This window comes from Diadema antillarum, unplaced genomic scaffold, assembly GCF_040938485.1.
Source record: "Diadema antillarum isolate AM-2024a unplaced genomic scaffold, OU_Dant_1.0 seq00000324_RagTag, whole genome shotgun sequence".
Classification (NCBI taxonomy): domain Eukaryota; kingdom Metazoa; phylum Echinodermata; class Echinoidea; order Diadematoida; family Diadematidae; genus Diadema; species Diadema antillarum.
In genome coordinates, this window is record NW_027271343.1 from 266,277 (window position 1) to 289,149 (window position 22,873).

The 22,873-nt window shown below is 38.5% G+C and overlaps 2 protein-coding genes across 2 annotated transcripts; one reads left to right on the forward strand and one right to left on the reverse strand.

The window, feature by feature from the left end:
- Positions 1–8,277: 8,277 nt before the first annotated feature.
- On the reverse strand, positions 8,278–11,014 carry LOC139730637 (putative nuclease HARBI1). The gene is made up of 3 exons (XM_071641493.1): positions 10,262–11,014; positions 8,736–8,867; positions 8,278–8,284 (listed from the first exon to the last, which is right to left on the reverse strand). Exons 1-3 carry the CDS (start codon positions 10,852–10,854, stop codon positions 8,278–8,280), a joined length of 732 nt encoding a protein of 243 aa, XP_071497594.1. The 5' UTR covers positions 10,855–11,014.
- A 1,453-nt stretch (positions 11,015–12,467) lies between these two features.
- Positions 12,468–21,091, forward strand: LOC139730638 (uncharacterized). Its single transcript, XM_071641494.1, has 3 exons — positions 12,468–12,981; positions 18,451–18,559; positions 20,308–21,091. The coding sequence occupies exons 1-3, from the start codon at positions 12,702–12,704 to the stop codon at positions 21,089–21,091; spliced, it is 1,173 nt and encodes a 390-aa protein (XP_071497595.1). The 5' UTR covers positions 12,468–12,701.
- The last annotated feature ends 1,782 nt before the right edge of the window (positions 21,092–22,873 follow it).

The window sequence follows — 22,873 nt, forward strand, 5'->3', positions numbered from 1 at the left end:
CTGGTGTTAGTGTGCTTGTGAGTATGTGTGTGTGTGTGTGTGTGTACTGTGTGTGTATGTGAGTGTGTGTATGTGAGTGTGTGTGTGTGTGTGTGTGTTGCTGTTCCAAACGTAAACCAGCGCGAGCTGGTATTGCATTCATGCATGCATCTGGTCGGGCTGGGAGCTGGTTGAGGTAATGTCTTCCTTCATGTACAGTACTGAATGAATAGAGAGTTCCCGTCTCCCCGGTAAACCACCTCCCTGGTAAAACGATCGACTGCTGAACAGGGCATGCTAAGGCTGCTTACAAGGTAGATGTCATCTATCTCATAGCAAGTCCGCGTGATAGTCTAGCACTGTGGTGGAGCCTCTAAAATCACGAGAGTTTACCAACATATGAATTCAGACAATATTAAAAATATCTAACTACATTAAAATATCATGTAGGAACTATACTGTCTTATTTGGCAGCACAGCAAGTCACTTCTCACCACCGCAGTGTTGTCAAGTTGTGTGCGCGTACAATCTGTATGTATAATCCGTGCTTCGCTGCATAACGAGCCTCGATCTAACCAGGGTGGCCGGTGGTGAGTAAAACGCAGCGCCTAGTAGTATACAAAGTATACTGATGCATATCTGATCGCCTCAAAGTTGCCGCAGCTATACTCGTCTTTTTTTCCCCTCCGGCAGGATTGACCACTGTTTATGGTCTTCGTATTTGTTTTTGTTTCCCTCCTGCAATGGCTGCTCTATGTCAAACCCGTCTTCGTGTACCATACTACTAGTCCTAGTCGTACATCCTCGCCTCATGTACCATAATCTGTGATCACGCATTGTCGGCACTGTACATACCGCTCGCATGCATGCACGCATTACCGCATCGCACAAACAGCTTCAGAGGAGTGTTAGCGCTGCGGCACTGCCCGGATAACTGGCGGTCACAGAACTCTACACAAGTTCTGTGCTGGCGATCCGGTTCTCACGAGTTACACGCAGAATGATCGTTGAGGGAGCTATATAAAGATTCGAACGATTCGAACGAGCCGTTAGTATTTATTGACGTTGTACAGCGTCGATAATATCCGAAACCATTATTGCATGATTACTAAGATATGAGAGCACTTTGGGGCGAGTAAGTCTCACTGTGTTGGTTATATGAAAGGTACTTTAACCTGAAACACAAACTAAGACAAGGCAATCTCAGGGAAACTTTGTAAAGGTACCAAAACTTCATATTATCTTTAAAGCCTGATAATTTGCAAACTTAGTGCCATTTTAAAGTAAATATCGATAGAGAACCATCATACATTTAATGTAAGTTATTGTAATAATAATGTAATTTATGATAATTGATTGATATTTAATTTCATGTGGGGTTAACTCCGAATTCAAAACAAGGAAAAGTAGAAATTACGCGATGCGTAACATATGTCCCCGCCGGAAGTAGCATTTAGTGGCAAAATGTACAATATAGGTAAAAAATCAAGGTCAAAGAAGTCAAAGGTCAAAATTCTGTGTAGAAGTTTTGAAGCCCTCACCTAGTGCCATCACCAAGCAAACGGAATCGAAATCGGGTTAGAAATGGCGAAGGAGTAGCATTTTGTATTCAATGTACAATATAGGTAAAAAACCAAGGTCAAACGTCAAAGAAGTCAAAGGTCAAAATTCTATGTAGAAGTTTTGAAGCCCTCACCTAGTGCCATCACATAAAGCAAACGGAATCAAAATCGGGTTAGAAATGGCGAAGGAGTAGCATTTTGAAGCAAAATGTACAATATAGGTCAATGGTCAAGGTCAAAGGTCACAACTGAAATTTTGTGTAGAAGTTTCAAAGCTCCCATGTAGTGCTATCACATAAAGCAAACAGAATCAAAATTGGCTCATAAATGACAGAGAAGTAGCAAATTGAACAGTTTGATCACACACGGACGCACAGACGGACGGACGGACGGACAGACGGACGGACGGACACACACACGTACGGAGCCCTGCTCGAACTCATTCGGCGGGGACAATTAAGGAAAATCTAGGATATATTTTTGCTTCCTATTCCTGTTCTATGAAATATTGTTAGTTTAAACTTCACAGATGTTGTTCTGGGGTCAGAAGCCATCTGTAGAAGAAATTTGGGAAAGATTTTCAGTGGCTTGCAAGTTGCAAATGGGATCCCCTGCATGTACCTTTAAGAATTGCTCTGGCTAATCCTGGAATGTCATTGAAAATGTAATTGAATGTAACTAGAATGTATTTAAGAATGTGATTGAAACCAACTCCTTTTTGGATTGAATTTTATGGCAAATGTGCCTCTCATTTTTGATCCTGGAGTAGGTAGCTACAGGGGAAACTCGGTATAACGAACACTGCTATAACGAGATATCGGTTATAATGAAGAAATTTTCCCGATCCCAAATTTCCTCCACACAAGTCTATGTAAAATGCTACTCTTATAGCGAGATCGGCTATAACGAAATAACTGCTATAATGAGATAAATTTCTGACTTCCAAACAAAGAAAAACAAAGCCAATCAAACCTGCTATAGCGAGTTAAAGCAAAATGTCTTCAGTAAAGCTTTACTTCGCCTGTGCTATCATCTTCCGAGATTGTAAAGCTTGATGTGCCGAAAACTGTCTTGTACACACATCATTATTTTCCTTCAGTGCACTCCAGCTAGCACTGCATGTTGTACGTGTAAGTGTGTGTGTGCGTGCACACTGATGCATGCAAAAAATGTGGTGGGACAGCCATATGTATACATCACATCATCATGACGTTTAGCAGGTGTGAGGAAATCTGATGCTGTGATTGGCTTTCTACGTGGGGAATTCCCCATCTTCACACACACGCAGTCATAATGTACGTATACAGAATGTGTCACACAAACACACAGCATTGTTTAGACCATATTCAAGCTTTCCATACAACACACACCCATACTATAACCACATACCAATCCACAGACGATCTTGCATGATACAATCGCAAGCTATACAAATTTACAAATTCAAACATCTATAATTAAGAAACACATTATTGATATTGGATTTCCTTGGCAAAAAACATCTTCTTACCCATAAAGGTGAGTAATTCCCTCACAAACAATATCAAGTTATTAGTATTGATTGAAATATGATGGGTAGTCCCACATGTGCAAATTAATGTCTTTATGTTATGCTTTCTTTTATGCCTACTGATATAACGAGATATCGGCTGTAACGAGGAAAATGACTCGGTCCCGACCATCTCGTTATATTGAGTTTCCACTGTATTAGCTTACATTCTTCTGTATGCATAGTGAGAGCATGCATGTGTTTTGTAAAATGTAAGAGCATCTCCCCAAATGTAATTTTTTCTAAATTTGTCGCAGGCTACAAGAAATGATCATGTCAGATGGAGTCAACAAAAATAACCTTATTTCACCTTTTATGTTCATATTCTATTCAATCAATTACGTATAATACAGATCATGAAATAACATCTATTCAGCATACCATTTTCCAAATGCACATTCCCTAATATTTGAGTATATTCAGGAATATTCTGAAAGGTTCCATTATTCTAATGAAATTATTTGTTGCCAGGACTGCATGTTAAATCAAGTAGCAGCTGTGATACTTCCCTAAAGTGAGAACTTACATCGTTTGCAAGAAAATTTTTGAAATATGTTGGTTATGACTTGTTAGGGAAGATAATTTATTGAAACACGCCCTGTATAACAACAACAACAACTCTATTTCCAGTGTTAAGGGGAAAGTTTCTGTCTTCTATCATTGTCCATGGGAGCACAACTTTCAGCATATTGTAGGGCATTTTCCCCTTAAACAGATTTCTAGGTTGATGGATTAAAGTCCATTGTTCGGTTTAATTAAGTTTCCCCTTAAAGTGAAATCTAACCTTCAGTGATGGGGATGATAATAATGATAATAATGAAGGTAATAATAATGATGACAATAATAATGATAATGATTACAGTGACAATAGTATATGTAATAATGATAATAACAATAGTAATGAAAATACATTGGAAACTCGATATAAGGAGATCTAATATGAATGAATACCCATATACAGGGGACTCGCGTTATAACAAACACAGGTACGTGTATAACCAGATTTCAGTTCAAACGTAGCCATTCCCATCCCAACAGATAAGAGAAAAGCAAATATTCCCAGTTATAACAAAAATTATTTTTAACAATAAAAGTGCCGGTCCCGAAGGACTTCGTGATAATATGAGTCTTCTGTAACAACGTAATTGTGCAGGTCTCACTGACAATATTTGCTTTGCATTGTCTTGTTTATTAATAATTGTTATTTTTTACGAGATACAATGGAAAATAGCGCGTAAAAATTTTAGGTTCCAATGACCTCCCTATAACGAGTTTCCAATGAAATGGAATTTAGCAATAATTACATGTACAGGAAAACCCCGTAATAATGAGGTGCGATATAACGAGATACCGTCTTTAACGAGGATATTTTACCAGTCCAATTTTCAATTGGACATATTGAAATGTTAAAAAGATGCATATAATGTTTATAACGAGGTACAGGTTGTAACAAGGAAAAATTGGCAGTCCCAATGACCTTGATGTAATGGGGTTTACCTGTGGTAAATGACGCATAATGGCAACCCATGTCAATTTATCACAGACACACAAAGTAATTTTTTCAGATTCTTTGATAAATTTCAGGGATTGTTCATGAGCAGAAGAAATAGTCGCATTTTTATCCTTCTCTTTGGAAAGAATTTAAAACTGGTATACGATTTCATAAGTATTAATATTGTTGAATATATCTATTGACTACATGATATAAAGAGGGTAGCCAAAGGGGGGCCAAAAGGAAAATTAACCCTTACCTCCCCCCCCCATAATGTTTTTTCTGTGTTTTATTGTTACATGCGAACCGACATATAGAGCCAATGTAAGGACGAAATAGTATTAAAAGTAACCAAGAAAATTATCGAAAAATTTTCCTCTTTGGTAGTTTAAAACTTTAAAATTTTGTAAATTTGCTTGTGCCGCTCGCAATCTTTCACAATTCTGTATATTTGCGTCTCGTCAGCAGGTATTTATGCATGCTTGTAATGATAAACTGTATTACAATTTGGTATACAATATTATATACAATGCCTGCTGATAATTACAACAGCATATTCTATAATTGTACTTGCAAATTATCTTAGTAAGAACACAGAATACTCCTTGTTTTTGAGATGCAAGTACCAATATAGAAAATGGGTGAAATAATCATGGCTTTGGGTTTTGATGGGGAGCTTTCCTTCATGATGTCAAATGATGAATATTTCCTTAGCTCGTTCTGATAACAGTGTAACAACTGTACCAGTAAAATCATTCAAATATATAACATGCTATCAACTTGCAATGTGACTAAACAAAAGAAAATTCAAAACTCTGCCCCTCAAAATTTTATACATAACAGTACAGCATACCATTGGCGATACAGTGATCTTTTCGGTACAAATGAGCTAACTGTTGTGTCTATTTCACTTGTATTCTTATACTTTTCAGCTGCAAGTAATAGTTTAACAGTTGCCTAGGTAACAAGGATTGTACAATACGTTCATCATGGTATTAGATTGTGAGTGATAATTACATACTTCACGAGGAGGCGTGATCAACATTAATTTAGAGCCTGCAAAAGGATATATCTTTTTACGAAATTATCCAGCCACATAGATGTATCCATCCACATAATTATTCCATAATTGTGTGCATTCTAACTAAAAGTGGGATTCTACTATGTGACGTCTGTAGGCCCGTGGAACGTTGTGATTCATTCCTTGATGTAGTTCCTGATCGGGTTGATCATATCCCTGGATGTCCTCGGCAATGAGTGGAATCCTCATGTCTTTGGCAAGGTTGTGTAGAATGGCACATGCTGCTACTATGCAGCTGGCTTTCTCAGGTTTGTACCTATAATGTAGATGGATGTGCAAAGCTCTCATAAAGCTCTATAACAAAAAAAAAAAAAAAAGGAATTATGGAAAAATTTAGTATTGAAATTTTCGCCATCTACTTGGTAAAGAAGAGCATCTACACACAATTTACAAGTCGATATGATTGAGAGGGTATGAATCCACAAATCTGACAGTGAAAGATTGACTTAAATCAGTGGCGTATCTAGCGGGGGGCAAGGGGGGGGGGGGGCATATGCCTCGGGCGCCACTTCAGGAGGGCGCAGAAAAAGGAAAAAGAAAAAAGGGGAAACCTTTGTATTTAAATGCTTATTTTTGAAGGGGTATATATCATGATTCCCCTCCCCCCCCCAAGAAAAAAAGAGGTGGGGGACGGTGTTCATGCGTTATCACCCCCCCCCCCTCCTCCATCATCCCCCTCATAACTGAAAAAAAGTCTAATCATTTCCTACCTGCGCAAATATGAAGAAAAATATGGGGAAATGCCTCGCTGAACTTGCTTACACAAACTCGTATGCTTTGTCAATTTTTCAGTTATTCAATATAAGTGATTCATAAAGCCAGTCATCATCACAATATTAATAATTACTTAAATTATCAACCAAATATTGAAGAGAATCATGTGTTTCCTATATACGTCATATATTTCCCCTATATCCTGATTAGAATTATACAATATGATAATCAAATATTCCGTGCCCTTAAGCTGAAATACCTAAATTTTAGGCTCGCTCGCAAAAATTTGAAACTTTATTTATCAGCTCCCCCCCCAAAAAAAAACCCATTAATATCTATTTCTCTCATATTTTCCACTGGCGAATAACCCTTTTTAAGAGCTTGAAAATGTATATTGTGCACTGTTTTTCAGTCGCCAATAATACGAAAGTTGTGGAAGTTTGAAGTTGGTGTAAATTCATATAGCAATGATATGGCTCACAATGTTATTGAACTTGCACAATATCAATATTAGTGTTGTGATCCCCTCAGCAACGATTTGTCAAGTAGACGATCTAATTAAAAATATATACATGTATATCCAGCCTTTCTAATAATATTTTAACTTCACTCATCCTGGAATGTATGATACATCATGTATAGAATAACAATCAGACTTAACCTTAAAAAAAAAGAAAATTAGGGATTTCTTAATTGATTAGGGAGTTGTCGGAGAGGGAGAAGGTGAAAGTGCCACTGGGCGTGTTTCTAATTGGTCACCCCTCAAAACCAAACTAATTTTCACAGTTTTCTCGGACACGATATTCACTTTTTAGGGAGGTATCACATGTCCTCATTGATAAAATATCAATTCCCTTCACATGTTTCATCATCTGTAAAAGCCAAACTTTTTATAGAATATCATTTTGAAAGGTACGACATGGTCGGTTTTTGCAGCACTGCACAAATTGAAAAAGGATAATTTTGAAGATATTCTTATATATTGAAGTACAATGATATTGATTTAATAAATGTATCTCCGATTAAAAAATGACAGCCAAATCAAAACGAAATTCTGTCCCGCGCGTACGTCCAACATGCTTTACGACAATTTTAAAACAGGCCCCACTGTGAAAATTACACCCCTTGAAATATGTATGTATTTTCAATTTTCTTGAAACTGTACTGCACTTACAACTTTCTTAACTTTCTTATTTGATGGATTTTACCCCAAAAATTATCACTGTGCAGTTGCCATTTCATGACTAAAGCAAAATTTCTTTTTATATAATGTCAATACAATATGCCAGTTATTTATTAATATGATATTTTTAAAGCTTAGATATATTGATAGTGTGCTGTCATCCACTATTTGTGCAGAATATTTGAATAGATCTTTTAGTTCTATTTTTTACCTTAATTCACCATGAAGGCAATGAAACCTTCTCTTCAGTTGACCAATTCCTCTCTCCACGAGACAGCGTGTTCGCTTATGTGCCAAGTTGTATCTGTGGTAACAATGGAGGAAAGCATTCACATAATACCTCATATGTGGTTATGCCTCATATTCTTGGTTCAACAAACAGGACCAAGACTAGTGTTCATTTTGTTGAAATATATATCCAAGGTAAATTTTACTGCTTCACAATGGTATTTTTTTTTTCTAATTGAAGATTTCGAAGATGAGAAAATTTCTTCGTGCATCTTTACAACTTACTACACCAGTAACAAAGCTATCAGCATCACCAACACACCCACACACGCACACACGCACACACACACTCACACACACACACACACACACACACTCGTGCAATCACGTGTATTTCGAATCAAGTACAGTAATGTGTAAGGCAATAATGACACAAACACACAATCCATTCTCATATTATGTATTTGCACACTTGTAAGAATGCCCGACTTATGCTCTGGCATATGCAATAATAGCTCCCACGGGAATCACAATGCTAACCCTGAACCTAACCCTAGCCCAGTCCCTATCTTCAACCAAAAACCCTTTCATAATCATAACCCTAATTCTCTCGGATGAGAGATTTCGCCGGAGCAACTGTCGCCGGAGCATATTATGTCGGATTACCACTTGGACAGGCATAAAAATGCATTTAAACATAATGGGGATAGTCATTCTTAAATTGCACTTGTGGGTAGTTGCTCACGTCCCTGTCCACTCTAATTTTGCGTGCCATTTGTTAAACGTCCGTCCGTCCGTAACGCTTTAAAAACTGGCATAACTTTGCTCCAATGAGTCCAATTTTGACTAAACTTCGATTTTACAAGCTTCTCAAGATACCTAACTTTTTATGAAACCTCAAATTAATGCAATTATTCTTCATGAGTGTGGTTTTATGGAATTTATACCTTTCTTCTGCATCATCCGATAGACGAGCGATTGGAGTAAGAAGCCAGCACTTGAGAGGATAGCCACTGTCTCCTAGGAGGTGTCCTTCACTGTCCTGCAGTACCTCCTGTAGTCCACTCTCGCGAAGCACCCTAAAATGAATAATTTTCGACTTATCAATTAATTTTACACTCCTCTCAAGAAGAAAAAAAAGTTGATTACGTCTGCTAAATCAATAAATCAGAAAATGTGTGTGTGTGTGTGTGTGTGTTTTTTTTTTTTTGTATGGATATAAACTATGGCCATAATCAGCTGAAGCTTTCAAAAACTGAAAATATGTTTCCCCAACCAGTGGCTGATTTGGGGAATGGGGGTATGCACCCCCCCCTACTATGATGGAGGGGGAGGGGGATGGCCAGAACAAATATACCCCCACTTTTTAGGGGAAATTAGTTTCAAAACATGAAAATTAAGCGAATAACGGCATTGTTACTTCTATTGTCTGGAAAAACAAAGAAAAACAAAGCCAATCAAACCTGCTATAGCGAGTTAAAGCAAAATGTCTTCAGTAAAGCTTTACTTCGCCTGTGCTATCATCTTCCGAGATACTAATTTTGTTCTTAATTGCTTGAATATTGTGGAATAAATGCAAGTGGTTACCATGGCAACGCATTTACAGACGAACACAAAAATCCTATCTTACACATATATTCCTCAATATCATAACTTCCTCTAAACTTTCATTTACATTGATTCAAAACTGTAGGACTTCGCGACGCAAGATTTTGCAACGGACCAACCACCGCCTGCCATCACACCGCTTCATATATTATGTGTATATATATATATATATATATATATACATATACATATATATATAATATATACATAATACATACATTATATATATATATATATATATATGTATACCCGCTTCAAACTTCGTTTGGCGTGGATATAATAAAATGTTTGGAAATTATAACTACTATAGGCTTTCTATAGCTCAGTCGGTAGAGCACCGGTCTAGCAATCCGGAGGTCTCGGGTTCGACTCCCGATGGAATCCCATTTTCTTTGCTTACTTTTCCACTAAGAAATTATAACTATTTAGACTTAACTCATCAATCAATACAGCGAAAAGTGCAAGTATGGAACGCCTTACTCTTGTGTAACATCTGGTTCAAACTACAAATATTATGGAGTTAATCAGTTATAAATTTCGGTTACGTATCTGTTTTATGGTTTCATAGAGCACTGTGTTCACAATTACGTGCCAATGTTACATTGTTCATGCCCTTAATGCGTTGAGAATCTACTGTCCTTTTTTTTTTTTTTTTGTTGAATACCCGGCATCTATTATTGTTTGTGCACGTATATGAAGACAAGTTTTGACTCATTATTTTGTTGCTGATTTCGGGGTTTCACTCTGACTGAAATTGAACTAACACTTTATGTGAGAATGTCCCATATACCACAGTGACACATGTTTTAAACAAAATCGAATCACAATGATTAATTAAATTTGAAAGATAGATGATTTTTATTACCTCGAATCATGAACACTTCCTGGCCATTGTGCATTCAGATTGATGATCTTTGCATCTGCGTCTAGCACTACCTGAACGTTGATGCTGTGAAAACGTTTGCGATTAACAAATTGGTGCTCATCCTCAGTTGGTGCTTGTATCTTGACATGAGTTCCGTCGATCAACCCGATCACGCCAGGAAACCTTGCTATCTGATAAAACTTCATCATGTTCTCCACTTGCTCATGTCCTTGAGGAAGGCGAACAAAGTGTGGTAACCTGTCGGTAAGTGCCGTGCAGACTGTCTGGACAATCCGTGATACAGACGCCTGAGAGATTCCAAGCGTGTCTCCGTCTGTTCTCTGGAAACATCCAGTGGCTAAAACATGAAGGGCTATGCAAACTTTGTCTATTGGGTCAATAGGATGGTTGTTATTTCCTTTCGGTGTGATGTCGTGTCGGATAAGATTAGTAATGTAGTGGATACCCTCCCCGTTGAATCTGTAGCGCTTGATTAATTCAACGTCATTGTAGATTTGCAACGGATGAAGTCGTCTGTGTATTCTCTCCCTTCCCAATTGGTAGTTCTCATGGAGATGGAGAAGAGCTGCCATGGCCACGTCTTCCCCAGCTCAAATCCAATTGCCAAGTGGCAAACAACCTACCAGCATTTCTTATCTTAAGTAACCTACGAGCATTTCTTATCTTAAGTATAATACTTAACATGAATGACGTCACTCTGCAATTTTATTACTTTAAGTAAAATACTTAAGTAATAAAATTGCGACAAAATCTGTCTTAGCCAAGTATAATACTTAGCGGGAACTGAATCGCATTTTTAAACAAATTACTTTTCTTAAGTAAAATACTTGATTTAAGTATAAGTATTTGACTTAAGTATGGATTTGAATACCGGCCCTTGCCTCTAAAATCTAACGTTAACTAGGTCTAGACATATTCTAACGTTTGTATACACCCCAAGTGGACTCACTTTTTCCACTTTTGGATTGACAAAATGTGCTTCAATTATGTTTCGATACTCAGTAAATGAATGTTTGAATTTCCTTTCATTTTCGGACTAACGAAACGTCGTATTTTTATAGGCCCTACCAAGATCCATATTTCTATTTGATTCTTTGTCGGATTAACAAACTAAGGTTCTAGACCCTATAGTAACGAACCTTTAGAATAAACGACAGAAAGTTCGTAAAACAAACCCTAACACTAGTTTGCTAATGCTAGACTTTAGAGTTTGTCTTTTCCGAACTAAAAAGTATTAGGCCTAGAGAATATCTAGTTTTAATAGACCCCTACTAGATTCTATGTGCATCTCACACGTATTGTTAGCGTTAGTTAGTATTGTCAATTAACGTTAGAATGTAACAAGTTAGTCGTACTCGTAGGTTCTAGTTGCTCGAATCTAACGTTAAAAAGTATTAGGCCTAACTATATGAGAACGGTTACTATTAATACTAGATCTAGTGTTCTTTTAGTTGCCTTGGTTTTAAAATTAGGCCTACAGCGCAACTGTGTAAAAATAACACCCCTGCCCCTGTTCGTGTGTCTTTTCTTTATGCTAAAATTCAGAGTATTTTCTTTACAAGTTTGTCAAATCTGAGGCAAATTGTGACTAGTAACGTTAGAACCTGATACTCGGACGTTTTGGAGACACCCAACTACTGTAAAAGTGGATTATTCAACGTTAGATAAAATAGCTGCAACATGCATGCACATAAAAGTCACGGCCACATTACCGTACACATGTCTGTCAAACTGGTGATTGTCTTCCGGGTCAGTATCGGATTATTGAACCTGGCGTGTTTCTACAGCGCTGACACTGGAAACTGCCCCGGAAAGAACTACCTCATTAGACGGTTAAGTTAAGCGGAATCGGTATCGGAATCTGCATCGGAAAGAAACCGTTACTGGTGTGTTTCTACAGCCCCCTCTATCGGATACAATCCGATAGACCCGGAATTTGGGGTTCTGTAGAAACACGCTGAAAGGCTTCTATATTGGAAAGTACGTATGGATGAAAATCACTGATATATGGAAGAACAAGATCAATGGTGGAAATGAGCTGCATGCTTGGCGGAGGTCTGCGCTCTCAGATTTCTAGTTATGATTGCAATTCAACGATCTACAGGCCGGTATTCAAATCCATACTTAAGTTAAGTCTGTTATTGAGCTTAGGATTTTACTTGGCTAAGTAGTTTACTTAAGTCGTATTCAAATGCTGAGCAAAGATTTGGCTTAAACTTAGCGAAGATCGATGACATCGCCCGAAGATAAGTTTTTTACTTATGACGTCACAATTTTTGCGCGATGTCTTGGCCAAAATGGGCAGACGATCACCGCTGCGCTGTGCGACGATTTCCTATGGGAAATTACGTGTTAATTGTTTTTCGCACAAACCTTGTCTAACGTATGTATTCCTACTCGGAGATCATAGCTATCGAAGATGATGGAAGGCGACGAGAGAAGAAAAAAGAATTTCAGTGAAGTGGAGAAATATGAGCTGGTGGAGGGGTATAGGGAGTTCGAGGCCGTCCTAAAACCTAAACTTGGCCAGACCGTGACACATAAAGATAAAGAACGGGCCTGGGCGGCAATCACCAGCAGGGTGAATGCTGTATCAAGGGTGAGGAGGTCGGTGCCCGAGATTAAAAAAAAATGGAACAACCTTTCCAGCACTATGAAAGAGCACCGTTACCAGGAAAGACAGGAGATGTCAAAGACAGGTATGTTGATTTATTTGATTTATTGAAATAATGAGGTGATATATAAGTAATATGTTACGTGAATGTAGAGAGGAACATATGGAACAAATCGTAGATGGCGCAGTAAGAATAACAAGAAAAGGTCAAAATTGGGTCAAATCTTGCGCTTGCGCACAGCAATTTTAGCCCTTTTCACGATCGACCTGAAGCTCTGCGCTGTCTGTGAAACTGCTCACAAATCACGGTTTTTGTCGGCTGCATACAGTATCAATTTTACTTTTAAAGACAAGTTAGGTCTAGACTACTCCGTCAAAACTTCCAGCAAGCGAGGACGATTTGTATCAGCTTATCTTTCGATTGTTGGATTTGTCAGTACAGCTCGGGCTCAAGGCGCAATTCAACCATCACTCTGTCAGTCATCCTGCACGCCGGGCCACTGGCAGCGCTGCCCCAGTTGGGTTCATAGGGTGTTCGGTGAAAGCCTCTGCATCATGCATCATCAGTTGCTCCTGTGCAGCTGCATGCTGTGATTAAACTACAGTACATGTAACCCACATACTAGTAGACTCTAGTCTCCTGTTCTGAGTGATACTAGTTTGAGGGTTCTTCGGATCTCGTTCAGCAAAGAAATAAAGCTAAGTTTTCATTCTACATTTGATTTTTTTTTTCAACATTGAATATGTAACGGGCTATAGATCTAGTATTGTTAGCCTATGCATGCACAAAATGGCCAAATACAAGTCAAGGGTAATCGGTAATGAAGTAATGTGTGGTGCTTCCATTCATTTTTGAATATCTGTTTCAGGAATACTTTCTAAATGATCAATGCAGCTTGTTCGATTCCATTTTCAAACAAATATGATTTTTGTATTTTCTACAGTGTAATTGAGGAATCACAGTTTAACAAGTTAGAATTAGGTCTAGAACTAGTGTTCTAACCGTTAGATCTCAATCTTAAGATTCACAGAGTATTTTGGATGTGTGATTGATGAACTTCTAAATATTTTTGTATGTGCACATTGACCGCATACTGCACATATTATGCAAATTAAATTATGCACGTTTTCTTCGGTATGTATCACTTTACAACTACAAACTGCTGAACGGAAACTGGGACATGTAGATGTACGGTATTTGTAAGAGTTTAATAATATACTGTCTAAGTTAGATTTAGGGTTAGCCGGTATAGCCTGAAGTTAGTGGCGTGGCAGTGTTGACCGATAAATATGTCGAATTGGTCGAGGAATTTCACTTTTTTTTTTCCGGTATTGACAATAGTTCTTCATTTCCTACCACAGCAGGGCCCTGAAGCATTTCTTTAGGTCCCAATTCCACGTTGTGAGGCAATGTACAATTAGTTTGTACTGATACAGATTGTAAATATCCACAGCCCTCGTTCACAATTCCCCTCCTGACCAACAAATGTCAATGAAAAAAGTGAAGTTCCCTGACTAATCGAATCTGACATATTTATTGGTCAAGACCATAGACATATCAATTAAAATTACTAGACGGAAAGCTTTGTGATACGTCAGCATGTTAAGCATTGTTCTCGGACCGGCCCACTGGAATCAATTGAACGCACATATAGAGGGTCACTGAATAGCTGAATAATTCATCGTTAGTGGACGGTGGTGACGTCACGGGCATACATGTAGCTGCGTTGTGTGTGGCGCACAACAATAAGACCAGCACGTATCAAGAACGAGGCTCAGGCATTCAGTAATGACATTGGTTAGTTTTGTGTGTGTGTAATTTGTAATCATGAATGATAATTTGTTTACAAATTCGATATAAACCTGTGACCTATTTTCTTTACCTGTGATCACGTGAGCATTCGCAGTTCGCTGACCCAACAGTTTTTCAAATTGCGTCGCAGTAATTAAAACAGTTATTGCGCGTATCATCTAACAAAATGAATTATTCAGTGACCCTCTATTTGTGCGTTCAATTTATTTTTACAAAATGGCAGGGCTTGACCCCCCTGGTCAAGACTCAAGTGGCAGTGATGACAGGATCACATATACATTGTGTTGTGATGTGCATGATATAGACATGGAATGGTGTATGTATTTATCACCATTAATTCATTGACAATCACACGAACCAACAAATTGGTCCCTGTTGGGCGCAAACACAATTTCGAGGAAAAGGAGGATAAAGTTTGGGCGGGTTTCGTATTTGTTTTGTACATATAAAATGAACTGTATGCTATAAAGAATATCCCTTGTAAGAAAGCCTGAATTCTGCTGCTTACTATGATGGTAGTATAAACCTTATACAGTCAAAAATTTGATTACTTCAGCAATGTAAAGTGAACCTCGTTACATGCACTGTGGTAAATGTAATGATTCAATGGTTTACAGACCGGGAAGTTAATGTGCATGATCTTCGAACCGTCGAATCACTAAGATTGCATTGGATAGCAAATGATGAGCGAGACTAGAGACTACATGTAAAAGTGGCAAATGCTAGCCCTAACCCTATCCCTAACCCCACCTCTGCAGGCATAGGTATAATTGCATTACACCTATGGCTGCTTGGCATTAAGTTCTGTAGTGAACTAATACTGAATGAAAAAAGAAAATGAAATTCTGCTTTTTCCTTAAAAAAGCAGTCATTGACATATTCAATGTTTCAATTTCAATAAAACTTAAGATAAATGTGAAGCAGTATAAGTCAAGAATGATTTGGTTTGTAAAAGGTTTTGGACTGTATTGTCAGATATTTTTTGTAACTGGTATGTTTTTAGTCAAATAAAAGTAGAAAAGCAGGAACAGAAATAACAGTGTTTGGGTGTACCTCGGACATCAACTTCATTTGGTAAAATCAAATATCAATGGCATTTTCACTTGGAGAGAATTCACAGATTTGTTTTTTTCCATTTTTCTCAGTCCCACCTGTGCTGTGTACCACACAGTTGTACCATGGACCTACTACAAATGGACATTCATCACTCGTTAAGTAATTCATGCACCTGTTTCTGTCAAAAGCGTCACAAAAACATTTTAAGCGTGCTTTCCTGCTTTGATCTTACCATCACCGCCGACAACCAGCCTGGATAAAAACAAGACGACGCTTTGATAAATCTAAAAACTGATGCGCAGAAGATAGTAATTCTCTTAAATCAAGAAAAATGCATGTGCAGTTGTAGTGTACATTGGGGAATTATCGCTCAAGTAATTTCATTTGTGAAATGCGCGTACTTTACAAGAGAAAGCAATTATTTTGACAGGTTGATTGTGATTTGTAATCTAATTTCCCTCATTTTTCGCACATTGTTCCAGAGTAAACATGGACAGTAACCGTAGATGACATGTATGTCTTGTCATTAAGCCATGTTTCATGCTTGTCCACAAGTGTCTACTTCAGTAATTTTCAATTTTGTGGCAGGAAAACTGTCATGTTTTCGGGTTTGCTGCTCCCTTTCATCGGTATTTATTCAAAGGCAGTTGAGTCAGAAAAGGTACCTCAGCAAAATAAGACTGCAATGAGGGAAATGGTTCTTTTGTCAATGACCATGCACGATTGCACAAGCGTCATTATCCCAGCACCTGAATGTACGCATTAAGATGCACATAATCAGGTGGCAGCGGTGATGATGGGATCAAAAAAAGACCTTCGTTTCTAGTCCATGTATAGTAGGTCCATGGTTGTACATAATAGCCAACAGTGTACACGTGCCCTAACCCTACCCTATACCCTAACCGTAACCGTAACATTAACCCTAACCTACTTTCCAGTCTTTAGTCTTGCTCATCGTCAGACGCCCGATCGCAGTTTAGTGCGTGCCGTCACAAAGGTGAAATCGCTCGTCTAACATACTTATGAGCGTTTCTGTGTTTGTGTGAATGTTTACGTGTGAGTGTATACATTTGTGTGTTTATATGCATATGTGTGTATGTGTATGTGTTTCAGTGTATGTGTGTGTGTGTTTGTGTGTGTGTGTGTCAGTATGTGTATGTGTGTATGTGTCTGTTAGTGTGCTTACAAGTGTATATGATACGTGTGTGTTTGTGTCCATGTGTGTATGTGTGTGCATTTGTGTCTGATGCGTGTGCATTTATGCATGTGTACGTGTGCGTATACAGTGTGTATGTGTACATGTGTGTCTGTGTGTATGGTGAGTTCTACATGTGTGTGTGTTAGTGTTTAGTTTGTGTGTGTGTTCGAGTGTTTGTATGTGTGTGTGCATATACAGTATGTGTATATATGTGTATGAGTGTGTCTGAGTGTGTGTATATGTGTGGTTGTGTGAATGTGTACAGTATGTGTATGTGTATGTTTTTGTGCGTGTATTAGTGTGTGTTTGTGTTTGTATATAGTAATATACGTACAATGTATATGCATGTGTGTGCGTGTGTGTGTGTGTGGGCGAGCATGTGTGTGTATATTATGTTTATGATGCAGGTTTGGAGGCACGCGCACATAGTACATACACATGTTTCGATTCGCGGTCAGGGCCAAATTGTACTTGCAATTTTATCTTAATTGACATTATATTATGACTTTAAAAATTGAAACAGAATAGTCTTTTGTTTGAACTATGTAAAAATGGGAAAAAGTGAAAATCCAATATGTTGACCATTTTTGATGGATTCGTCGGTTCATGTGATCGTCAATGAATTGTTTCGCAAGCTAGAATGTCAGTTTAAAGTATTTGGATGTAGGCTTGGGCCAAAAATTTGAATATTTGCAAATAACAAGTGTATGGTGTTAAGGAAAAAGATCTTCATGCATAATATATAATGGCCCAGACTCCAGCCAGTCAAATTTATAGCTGATCAACATATATTTGAGGACATTAAATTAATAAGCCAGTTCGGAGAAAGCTCATGTGCACATGGGTACAAATGACCTTTCATTTTTCGCAGTTGGTTAGGCACTTAACTAAATTCAAAGTGACATAATGCAGCAGCTTGCCCAACGTAGCAATTTATGGAACTCGTATTCTAACAAAGAATGAACCTGTGTAGATGAAGTGACCAGGATGGTTTGTCAATCAACACTTTGGGAAGCATCTATTTCATTGTGCTGTTTTGAATACATTAACAATCTTTTTCTGTTAACATTGCCAAATACCAGGCTTGCTGTCAGGTGGATGTACTGTCAGGCACTATTTATAAGGATTCCACGAATAATCATAACATTACATTTGCTTATCTCAGTGAAATAAAAAACCAGCTTGTCTCTCGGTACAAATGACCTTTTTCTGCTCATGCTCAAACTGGAGCTCTGAACTGGCTTATTTTACTAGACATTTTAAAATTTCCTTATAACCTGGGGGCCAATGCAATAATGAGAGGAGGTATCTGCCATGTCTAAAAAGTAATGTCACACGCACAAACACACACACACACACACGCACATGCAAACTTAGCTCAAGAGCTTGTTATAAAGTGATTCTCATCTGAAATCGGCAGGACGTAGACTATATGTTTACAAAGTTATCGTCACCTGTGTCTTCTGTTTTTCTCATGTTGATTTGAGGTGGTGGAGGACCGGTCTGTGTAATGACTGACATTGACGAGAGAGTTGAGAATGCCATTGGAGCCAACTCAGCAGCCTTGATTGGCATCCTCAATGGAGCAAATTCCTTGTAAGTTATTTTTCAACCAAATCTCTTGGAGTGAACCTGAGTTTCTTGTTTTGTTATGTAAAAAATAAAATCCAATCATCAATGAGTATGATATTGTGTAAAGTCTTTATAACAAGGACCTCTTAACAAGGAAATTTGGGTTATTGTATTAATATTCTGTTACAGTGTACTGTAAAACGAGGAATTTTCGCGTGCTCTTTAATTTCACGAGCGCCAAGATTCGCGAAATTAAAATGCACGCGAAAGTCCTTGTTTACACTATATGCATTGAATGCCTGTGGCACTTGGAGAATATTTAATGCCATGAAAAAGGCTGTCGGCTCCAATTTGCGAAAAATTCATGCCGCGAATATATCATGTTTTACATTATATCAGTATTCAAGAAATAATTAAAAAAAAATAATAATTTCATTTTTATCTCAGAAATATAGGTATATATATTTCTTTATCCGATATTTTGTTATGTCAAATCTCTTTCTATTGAATTTGCACTGTATCAGTACAAAGTGATTCAAAATTTAATGTACAAGATGTATAAGATCTACAGAATTTTTTTTTTAGGGGAATACATGTATGAAAATTTAATAAACATTTATAAATGAAATTTTAATATGTCACATTCTGGGGGGAGCATTTCCTGCTAACACATTGTAATGATGGTATTACAAATTGTGTTGCTATGATATAACCAACTCATTCGAATATTCATAAGGAAGGGTTAAAGCACAGAAATGGTTTTGGTAAGTTAACTTCAAAAAAATAAAACTTGTTCAGTATTTGATAAAGCTCTTTCAAATAAATATTTGTAACAACTTTCACGCTTGGAACTCAAATAAGAATTACAATGTAACAAATTGATAATAATTAGAACTTGCAAAGTGCAGATAACGCTCATTTTTGGGGGGAAGGCCCACTGAACAATAAAAAAATAAAAATTAAATCATTTTAGATACAAAATAGCAGTATCAAAGCAAATCATGACTCCTTGATGAATTGCCTTTATAATCATCAAATATCTAATTTTCTTTTTAAAAATTATATCCAATTTAATAAAACTATCATTGTATTTTAATAAAATTTAATGAAATGTGAAATTAAAAAATATCCGTACTAGTTTATTGATTTGATTTTTGTCATAGTTGGCCTATTGTATAAAGGGAAATTTCTTTTTAAAAAATGACTTGTTAATGGTACCTTTTTAATGATAATATTGACTGGCCTGTAAGAGATAGGAGACTATATTGCCCAATTTGAAATCAAATATTGCCCAAGCAATATTTGTGGGCAAAATTTGATTTCAGAGAGGGTAAAGATATAGTCTGTCTGTTTGAAGGCCAGTCAATACTACTATTATTAAGTGGAAATCCTGAAAATTGTGTCAAATGATTAATAAAATGAATGTAGAACCGAAACAATAACCACCGCTCCCTTGATCATACAACTTGAATGGGACGTATGACATAAACAATGGGATATGTGTAGTTATGAATCAGGTACACGCTATTAAAGCATGGCTGTATGCAGCAGGGGAAGGGGGGGGGGCATTCCCCCCCCCCCCCCACGTAAATTTTCAAAATTATGTATTTTTATTAATAATCATTTTAAATTTCTCTCAATTCGCCCAAAATAGGCATTATATTATTCAAATCTTGTAAAAGCTCTCAGAGCTACAACTTGTACAGTTTACTGTTTGTGGAAATATGGCAATATTATTAAAACAATTTTGTGATTTCTCACTTTTCTTGCAGGCGTGGACTGATACCAGTCCGACAAGCTGCATCATCAGCTGAAGTCCCACCACCACATAGGAGAGCCCCATCACCAGCAGCTGGAGCCCCACCACCATCACCACCACCACTACCACAAGCTGGAGCCCCCCTGCCACCGGTAGCAGCTGGGGCCCCCCCGCAACCGGCAGCTGCAGCTAGAGCCCCCTTGCCACCACCAGCAGCTGGAGTCCCTACGCAACCTCCCACAACTAGAGCCCCCCTGCCACCGACAGTACCTGGAGCCTCCTTACAACGAGCAGCAGCAAGAGCCCCCCTGCCACCAGCAGCAGCTGGAGCCTCACCACAACCGGCAGCAGCAAGAGCCCCCCTGCCACTGGCGGCAGCAGCTGGAGCCCCACCACAACCATCAGCAGCTAGAGCCCCCCTGCCACCTACAGTACCTGGTGCCTCCTTGCAACGGGCAGCAGGTAGAGCCCCCCTTCCACCAGCAGCAGCTGGAGCCCCACCACAACTGGCAGCAGCTAGAGCCCCACCACAACCATCAGCAGCTAGAGACCCCTTGCAACCGGCAGCAGCTGTTGCCTCACTGCCTGGGAAGTCAAACAAGAGGCGTAAGTCAGAGGGCCAACTCTACAACACATACCTGGAATGGGAGATAAAGTGCTCTCAGGAGAAATTCAAGAAACTTCAAGCGGAGCAGGCGAAGTTGGAGCTAGAGAAGGAGCTGCTCACCTTGAAAATAAAAAAGGTGAAGATGGACATTGATGGAGAACACTTTCTCCGGTCTCTTACTGAACAGTAAGGATGCCAAGGGTGTGGCAGTCTATGGTTAGGCCCCCCCCCCCCCCAAAAAAAAAAAAAAAAAAAAAAAAAAAAAATTGTATGCCCTATGCGACCAACAGAAAATCCTGGAAATTTTGGCTCGGGTTTTTTATTTATTTATTTTATACTATTTCAATTTTTTTTCCCACAGTTTTCATCTTCTACAAATTTGTGATCTATTTTTAACGCAAAATGAAAAATGTGTTTAAAAACATAAATACCTAAAGAAAAACAGATGAAAGAAAACAACAAAATACCGACCCTCTTGGATTTTGGTAATTTGTACTTTTTAATAAGGTCAAGCAAACATATTTTTTTGGGGGGTGGCCTTTTGCGTAGACGCTTGAAATGTGTATCACCTACTGCCAATTGATATATCTTGTTCATTTGGTCATCATTAAATAAATGACCTCTGTACCTTGGCCTGGCAGGGGTGTCACTATTGAAATCTAGAATGTATGAGCCCAGTCTCATTTATGGTTTTGCATATGTACTCTCATGTTGAAAGATGTGTATGTAAGTATGCTCCCTCTTCCACCACACCTGGGCATGTTTCAAAATTGTTGATTTATATCCTTTGGGATCATGGGTGGGCTCAATTACATTCAAGTTACATTTCTGATTACATTCCAGAGATGATTCAAGGACTTAAAAGACTAATAGTCATTACAATATCCTGCCAAAGCAAAGCTACATTGTAACCTATTGTCCTGTTAATGGTAGAGGATCCCATTTGCAGGTTTAAAGATAAAATGGAGTTCCTGTTAAGGTGCATTTCACCGAGTGAAACCATGATTCAAAGTATCAGGATATAACTGCTAGTCAGTATGATGCTTAGGGAGCATTATAACTCATGTTTGATTACTAGAACGTCAATTTAGATGAGAACTGCAGTAGTGACTCTCGCAAAATAACGGCTCGTTTAAAACGGAAGGATTTGGTCTCGAGCGCATGATTCACAACGCCCCCTTGCGGTCCCGAGAAGAAAGTCGGTTTTCGGATACTACTGATACTATACTACTTACAGAAGTCTTGAGAGAGCTCTGTGATATACTACTGAAGTGTACTGTACACAAGCGCGACCGCATCCCAGAGGCTACGATCCGCGATCCGTTTATAGCAGAGCAAGCTGTCGACAACTGCGTACATTGTGTGTATAGCCACTGTGTGCGTTTTATGTCCGACGTCCAGTAGTGTACGATCGAACGATACCCCTGTGCGGTGTATGTTGTGTGTACGTATCATGGGGGCATGGATGGGCCAACCGTATACTGTGCACGTGGGTGGCCATGAGCATGCTACAGTACCCATATTGTACACATGCCCCACGCGCTTTCCCCACTCTTTGCCTTCCACCAGGGAGGTGAGACCTCCCTGCTTCCACCAAAAAGTCGATACTCTTTGCTAGTCATGCTTCCACCAAAGAGTGGATTCAGTCCACTGAACAATGTAGTCCGTGGCGATATCGTACTGGCTTCCGTTCGCTATGACAATGCCAATCACTGTACTAGTGGATGGTACATGCGTGGCCATGGCAAGCGAGCTGGCTTCGTTCGTTCGCCCCGTTGCAAGCTACTAACGTATTACACGTATTATGTACTTGGGTACTGTTAGTATTCATACGACCAGCTGCGAGCTGCGTGTTAGTGGACTGTTCTGCAGATCTATATAGAGGCGGTCCGAAATGCATGTTCAATTGCCATGTTTTCATGCTATAATAAACAATAAGATTCTCTCGCCATATTATGTGTTGAAAAGAACA